Source organism: Lactuca sativa, chromosome 2, assembly GCF_002870075.4.
Source record: "Lactuca sativa cultivar Salinas chromosome 2, Lsat_Salinas_v11, whole genome shotgun sequence".
NCBI classification, from domain to species: domain Eukaryota; kingdom Viridiplantae; phylum Streptophyta; class Magnoliopsida; order Asterales; family Asteraceae; genus Lactuca; species Lactuca sativa.
The window spans coordinates 162,102,756-162,110,931 of NC_056624.2; the positions used below are offsets into that span (position 1 = coordinate 162,102,756).

Below are 8,176 nucleotides of genomic sequence, written 5' to 3' on the forward strand. Positions count from 1 at the left end.
AGTTGATTCCATTAGGGTCATCGTGGATCGGTTGACCAAGAGTGCGCATTTTATACCAATCCAGGAGAGCATTTCGGCGGAGAAGTTAGCCGATATTTATGTGCGAGAGGTAGTGGCACATCATGGAGTGCAAGTTTCAGTGGTGTCAGACCGAGACGTCCGGTTCACTTCCAAGTTTTGGAAGCGATTTTAAGACGAGATGGGTACTCTTCTTCATTTCAGCACCACTTTCCACCCTCAGACGGACGGGCATAGTGAGAGGACAATTTAGACTCTCGAAGACATGCTTCGGGAAGGTGTCCTAGATTTTGGTGGCAGTTGGGATATGTATCTTCCATTAGCGGAATTTTCGTACAACAACAGCTACCACGCCAGTATTGCCCATCCTCCCTTTGAGATGCTTTATGGGAGGAAGTGTAGGACCCCAATCTGTTGGGTTGAGGTCGGTCAGAGGGTCATGGGGAGTACGGAGGTGGTACTCAAAACCACAGAGTTGATAGAGCAGGTCCATAGCAGGTTCCAGACTGCTCAGAGTCGGCAGAAGAGTTACGCCGATAAACGACGCTTGGACTTGGAGTTCCAGGTGGGCGATATGGTCCTCCTGAAGGTGTCACCCTGGAAGGGTGTCATCCGATTTCGGAAGCGGGCAAGCTGGGCCCCAGATTCATTGGCCCCTTTAGGGTTTTGGCCCGGGTGGGTCGGGTTGCGTATCAGTTAGATCTTCCTACAGAGCTCGGCCAGATCCACAACACTTTCCACGTTTCTTAGCTGCGGAAGTGCTTAATGGATGAGTCGTCAGTTGTACCATTGGAGGATATCCAGGTTGATGGCAGTCTGAATTACATCGAGTGACCCTTTGCGATCTTGGATCAAAAGACAAAGACCTTGAGGAACAAGGTGGTTCAGCTAGTAAAGGTGCAGTGGCAGCACCCCAAGGGCTCGGAGTGGATGTGGGTGCCCGAGGAGGAGATGAGAGAACACTACCCGGAGTTGTTTGCAGTGACAGCAGACTTCGAGGACGAAGTCTAAGATAAGTGGGGCAAAATTGTAACGCCTCATTTCTGGTACGTATTTGATCTACTTTCATATCATTTGTATTAATAACTCGACGAGTAGCAACCCTAACTCGTCGAGTAGATGCGTGGTTGGGACGCGAGTTTAAGTAATCTACTCGCCAAGTTCGCGCTTGGACTCAACGAGTAGGCCAGTGTGGACAAAACCCTAATTAAAGGGTTTGCACCCTATTTAAACCACATTGTGAGCTTTAGGTCCAACCTCCATCACCTCCAGAGCATTACCTTCTAAACCCTAATTCCCTTATGGCAATCTTGAGCTTTCTTAGTGACTTGGAGGGTTTTTGGTGCATTGTGTATCTAGTAGAAGAGTTAGAAGGAAGAAGGATCAAGGGAGAACGACTAGATCCAGGAGCAACATCAGTTTCTCTTCACTTTCAGGTAATCAAGCTCAAAACTTGACTTGCGGTTTTATAGATTTCCTCCTTTGCCCTCTTTATGGAGTGTTGGGGTCAATAAGCTTGATCCTTAAGACTTGGACGTCCCAATTCGATTCACCTTCAGATCTAGACTCTAGAACCAAGTTCATGGCATAAAGATGCAAGCTCTATGGCCATATTAGCCCATGCACTTCTTTAGACCTCTTTCTGGGTCCTTAAAGCTTATACTTCCATGCATGCACGTAAATTTCATAACTTTATGTGTTAGATCAACATTAGAAGCCCAGATCTACCTTTTGGACAAGAGTTGTACATCAGAAATTGAGTTATAGACTTGGACAATAGGCAACTCAATGAGTTGTTCTTGGAACTCGGCGAGTCTGAGGCTGGAGTTCACAATCTGTTGTGGTTCAAAGGAGCCCAGTTGAGTGCTAGCAGAGGTTTCGGAAGGTCCCAAGGAGTGTTTCGACGTTTTAAGAGTTAGCCATAATCTGGAAACCATGGGACTCGACGAGTATAAGAACACATTCGGCGAGTCCAAGGAAATCTTCTTAACCGCAAGAACAGACACGACAAGTTGTTCATAAAATTCAGCGAGTCGTAGACTGGACTTGTTCATATGATGAAGGAGGACTCGATGAGTTGTTCATACAACTCGGTGAGTCAGATGAAGGTTGACTCGATGTTATTATAGAAGGAGAAATCGTCGAGTCTTTGCTAAACTCGACGAGTAGAGTCGAGTTTGAAGAATAGAAGAAAGGATAGGGACTCGGCGAGTTGGCGGCCCAACTCAGTGAGTCAGGTCAACTGGCAGTTGACTTTGACCTGGATGATGACTTTGACTAGGGATAAAATAGTCACTTTACCCTAAGATTAGTATTAGTGTGTGACTAAGTGTCTTTATGGAAATTGTAGTCGGGGAGTTGTCGAAGCAGCAGTCAGACAATTCCCGATCAAGATTTCAGCAGTCAGCCTTACGAGGTAAGTTTCCTTCCAGTAGGAACGGGTCTACAGCCACAATGTCGGCCCACTTAGATAGTAGTAGTTTTTGGATAGTGGTCCGATGCCGGGTGATATTTGCATAATTAGCCATATGTTTAGCATATATTTTTATTCATTTTTAGCTAATTATGTGCATAATGTGGACAAAAGGTACTTAATAATGCTTAAATTGGGGGACCTACTTGCCGAGTTGCCCCTGTTTTGTGATAACTATAAGTATTGGATCTTAATCCGAATTGGGGACTTTTCTGGCTTCTTTGAGTTACACCTGCGATTGAAGAACCCTTTGGAGACCTGAAGAACCCTAACCTTTGATCTTTTGAAGAATCAAGGTGAATTAGGTTATATTTTCCACTTAATCTTAGGATTCAATCACGTCTAGCCTAGTTAACTTCGTTTTTGAGCTTGTTTTCACTGTAATCATGAGCTAAATTCATACTATTTCTGTTTAGGAAGAATCAAATTACTCCTATGGTTTAATTATTACTTTTATTGATTCTTTATTGGTGATTTTATTAAATTAAGTTTGTTAAAGAACCTTATGCATTAACCACAACTATTTTCTGTTAATTGGAAGACAATTAAGCTGCATGAACATCTCTTAGTTGTTAACCTCATATGTTTATGTGAACACTTTATCATTTGTCTAGGAATAATGAACATGAAACTAGGATTAATTAGAGAATAGGTAAATTAATGTGTGAGCTTCTTTGAGAAACCAACAAACAAGAGGTTAATTGAAACACCAACTTGATTAACCAATTACAAATCTTATTTAATCCAAATAATTGAACTAGTTAATTAATTAGTTTAAACAATTAGCCACTGCTTGAATTGATTAATTGTCTAAGGGTTAGTAATAATGAACATGAATCTAACCACTTTAGTTGGTAATCAATAACAATTAATTTATCATATTATTATACAAATAACCATAGGAGTAAATTGGTTGGACCTAAACAGAAACTCTTTATCAAATTTGGTGATTTTTTACTTGTTTTTTAGTTGTTAGTTGATCACTTGTTAGGTGGTGTGTTTAAGTTTCTAGTCTTGTAAAACTAGAGAAAAACCTTTACTTTTATTACTTGCTTAGTTAAAATTAGTTATTAGTTTAATTTCCGTTCCCTGAGTTTGACACTCTACTTATCCAACTATACCACTAAAAGACAGGTTCACTGCCTTTGTGTGCTAAATTTATAATTTAACAGTAGGATTAAAACCAGTGCATTTTACACACATCAAGTTGTTGGTGCCGTTGCCAGGGAACGGTTCAAAAATTAAGTCTAATTCCTAATTTTATCGATCATTTGTGTGAGTTTTCTTGCACAAAGTTAATTTTTTTTTTTGTAATCCAGTAAGTAGGTTAGGATTTAGAATTTATTAGTATTTTTTAGAAAATTTTCCTTTAGTTTTAAGTTTTTTTTGTTAAAACAGGCTACTCGTCGAGTGCATTCGCACCTACTCGGCGAGTACCCTACTATTTGGTATTTAGTTTTTGTTTAGTTAAGTTGCATTTTTTGTTCTTTTTACGTGTTTTTCTTGTTTTATTGCAGGATTTTCATGACCAGAGGATCCAATACTCCGCTGGTACCCCCGCTTGAAGACCCAGAATCCGCGTTGAGAAAGAACAAAGGCAAAGACGTGGAAAGCTCGAATACACCTAAGAAGTCGCCTTTGTCTAACTTGAAGACTGTTTTGGGAAGAAGAAGAGTAGCAAATCAGGAGCATCCAACGCATCTTTAGCAAGCAAAAACCTGATCAAAGAAGACACCGAGTACGAAACCGAGGAGGAAGAAGAACCTACATACGGGCACGACTTCGATTCCGGCGACGAGTTAGCTCTTACCATGGCTAACATTGATGAAATCCCCATGGGGGAATGGAAGAAGAAGATACGAGATGACATTGGCCCAGGACTTGTGCAACCCGCAATTCCTGCAACCGCTACTTTTGAGCTCAAGGGTCACATCCTTGCTCAACTTAAGGAGATCCCCTTCACCGGCAAAGACCACGAAGATGCTTACAAACACTTGGATGAAGTCAACGATGTGGCCGATTACTTCAATGTTCCAAATGTGCCTTGGGAAACTCAGCTACTTCGCATGCTTCCGGTTACTTTGAAGGGTGCTGCAAAGGATTGGCTCAAGTCATTGCCCCCAGGATCTATCACTACATGGGCCCAAATGAAAGAAGAGTTCATTGATCAATTATGCCCACCATCCAAGATATCCAAGCTAAAGAAAGCCATATCTAACTTTGAACAACAAGCTGGATAGTCACTATATGAAGCTTGGGAGAGGTACAAGAGCCTGCTAATTGCCCACATCATGACCTCAATAGTCAACAAGAAATCTCCATCTTTTATGATGGAGTAAACGTTACCACAAGGCAATTACTTGACTCGCAAGGTCCACTCACGAAGAAGGCAGCTCAAGTGATAAAGCAACTAATTGAAGAATTCTCTAAGCAATCTAGAGAATACTATAATCCAAGAAATGATGTGACAAGGGGGGCCGCCTATGCAGCTTCAGAAGACTTTAAGTAGTCATGGCTATGATAAAAACCATGGATAGGAGGATGGACAAAATGGATCAAACGATACATGCTATTCGGGTGGGTTGTGAGAACTGCAATGGGCCTCATCTTACTAGAGACTGCGACTTGGATGAAAATGGCAATAAGAAGGTGCAAGTATGTTACTCAAGTGGGGACCGATATGATAAAGATTGACGTAAACCAAAGAAGGAGTGGCTCCCTTATGACGAGTACAAGAAAGCTAAGGAGGAGAAGTACAAGCAAAACGAAAGAGGTTTTTACCAAAAGGAGGAGCCGGCACAAGAAAGAAAACCAAGTTTGGAAGAGATGCTTACCAAATTTGTATCTGCTTCAGAAAAGAGACATAATGATCATGATGCTGCAATCCAATAAACAAGAACCATGCTTAGAAACCAACAAGCATCTATCCACAACATTGAAACGCAGCTTGGGCAACTTGCTCAAAAAATCAATCAAAGATCACCGAGTGAACTTCCTAGTAAAACCGAAAACAACCCATGAGGCGCGCATATAAACATAGTCACAACAAGAAGTGGGAAGATAATTACTCCTTTGGCCCCCATTCAAACTGAAGCACCCAAAGAATTGCAAAAGGAGGACGCAGAAAAAGAAGACCAAAATCAAAAGCTGCATGGTACAGACCCTACTCGCCGAGTCCAGAATATGGACTCGACGAGGCCACTGCCAAACTCCAAAAATGAAATTCCTGAAAAGCCCTTTCAGCCTCCAATGCCATCTCCAGCCCGAGCTAAGAAAGAAAAGCAGGGAGAGGAGTACCAGAGTTTCTTGACCATATTAAAGCTCTTCAAATCAACATACCCTTCATCGAAGCAGTCGCGCAAATGCCAAAATATGCAAAATTCCTTAAGGAGCTTCTAACCAATAGAAGGAAGATGGAGGAGGTGAAAGAAGTAGTACTTAATGAAAATTGCTCAGCTGCCATGTTAAACAAATTACCAAAGAAGAAGGGTAACCCGGGAAGCTTGACTTTGCCTTGCCAATTTGGTAACATGGATACCATTCATGCTTTGGCTGATTCGGGAGCAAGTGTGAACCTCATGCCTTATTCATTCTTCAAGAAATTGGATCTCCCAGAACCGAGGCCAATTCGTATGGCAATTCACTTAGCAAACAAAACAATCACATTTCCAAGAGGAATATGTGAAGACTTATTGGTCAAGGTGGACGAGTTTGTGTTTCCCGCAGATTTTTATAATTCTAGACATGGAAGCGGATCCTCAAGTCCCAATCATCCTTGGAAGACCTTTCCTCAACACGGAAAGTGCTATAGTGGACATGAGAGACTCGAAGCATACTTTACGGGTAGGAGATGATTCAGTCACTTTCGGGGTTGATCAAGCTATGAAGCATGCGAGGAATAGTGATGACATGGCGTTCTCGATTGACATGTTTGATGAATTGATGGAGGAATGTGATAATAAAGATCCTGACAAGTCCACCATCTTTGATGAAGATTTTTGATGCTGAAAAAGACTTACTGGAGATCGAGAGGCTGTTGGAAGAAGCTGAGTATGAAGAATTAGTGAAGAATTCTGATAAAGCAACTCACTGAGTAGAGCCGATCTACTCGCCGAGTTCATGTGAAGAAACAATTGAATTCGTAAATTCTGCTACAGACTCGCCGAGTCCCTCACCTGTACTCGGCGAGTATAACATGCAGAACGTAAAAATAGAGCTCAAAACATTACCAGATCACTTGGAGTATGCTTTCCTTGAAGATGGTCATCAAAAGCCAATTATAATAGCCTCTGACCTCTTCGAATCTGAAAAAGAAGAACTAGTTCAAGTCTTGAAGAAGTGAAAGCGGGCCATAGCATGCAGAATTACCGACATCAAGGGAATAAGTCCCTCTTATTGCTCTCACAAGATTAACCTGGAGGAAGGAGCAAAGCCGGTTGTGCAACACCAAAGAAGACTAAACCCAAACATGCAAGAAGTGCTCAAGAAGGAAGTAGTCAAACTTTTAGATGTGGGGATCATTTATTCTATTTTCGACAGTCCGTCGGTGAGTCCGGTCCAAGTGGTGCCCAAGAAAGGAGGAATGACGGTCATAACCAACGAGAAGAACAAGCTTATTCCGACACGAACGGTAACCGGTTGGAGAGTGTGCATCGATTATCGAAAGCTAAATGATGCCACTCGTAAGGACCATTTTCCCTTACCTTTTATTGATCAAATGCTAAAAAAGATTATCGGGCCATAGTTATTATTGTTTCTTAGATGGCTTTTCGGGTTATTTCAAAATATCCATAGACCCAATGGACCGAGAAAAGACCACTTTCACTTGCCCAAGTGGAACTTTTTCCTATCGTCGCATGCCCTTTGGGTTATGCAATGCATCCGCGACATATCAAAGGTGCATGACAGCCATATTCCACGACATGGTGGAAAGATTCATGGAAGTCTTTATGGCTGATTTTTCTGTTTTTGGATCTTCCTTCCATGATTGTCTCACTAACCTTGATCTAATGCTTGCTAGGTGTGAAAAAACCGACTTAGTTCTTAATTGGGAGAAATGTCACTCTATGGTCAAGGAGGGTATAGTTCTAGGCCACAAGGTCTCCAAATCGGGAATTGAAGTGGATCGGGAAAAGAGTGACACAATTGCCAAATTACCCCCACCAACTAATGTGAAGGAAATTAGAAGTTTTCTAGGACACGCGAGTTTTTACCGGCATTTTATAAAAGATTTTTCCAAAATAACTAGACCTCTAACATAATTGCTTTTAAAAGATGCACCATTCAATTTTACTAAAGAGTGTTTAGAGGCGTTTGAATTCTTGAAAGAAAAATTGACTAACGCCCCGATCATTATTGCCCCGAATTGGGATTTACCATTTGAAATAATGTGTGATGCTAGTGACTTTGCATTATGCGCTGTCATTGGTCAAAGGGTTGATAAGCACTTTCGACCCATTTATTATGCAAGTAAAACTTTAAATCCGGTCCAAAAGAATTACACCACCACTGAAAAAGAATTACTAGCTGTGGTGTATGCCTTTGATAAATTCCGCCCTTATTTAGTTTTATCTAAAACAACTGTTTTTACTGACCACTCTGCTATCAAGTATTTGTTTGCCAAGCAGGATGCCAAGCCAAGATTGATATGTTGGGTTCTACTTCTTCAAGACTTTGACATCGAGA

General features: G+C 41.4%; 1 protein-coding gene and 1 non-coding gene across 2 annotated transcripts; one reads left to right on the top strand and one right to left on the bottom strand.

Annotated features, from left to right (window-relative positions):
* Positions 1-4,686: 4,686 nt before the first annotated feature.
* Positions 4,687-4,789, bottom strand: LOC111916071 (small nucleolar RNA R71). Its single transcript, XR_002858375.1, has one exon. It is a non-coding gene; the product is annotated as a small nucleolar RNA R71 (small nucleolar RNA).
* Positions 4,790-5,853: 1,064 nt separating this feature from the next.
* LOC111915954 (uncharacterized) lies at positions 5,854-6,493 on the top strand. The gene is made up of 2 exons (XM_023911583.1): positions 5,854-6,126; positions 6,218-6,493. The coding sequence occupies exons 1-2, from the start codon at positions 5,854-5,856 to the stop codon at positions 6,491-6,493; spliced, it is 549 nt and encodes a 182-aa protein (XP_023767351.1).
* Positions 6,494-8,176: the final 1,683 nt, after the last annotated feature.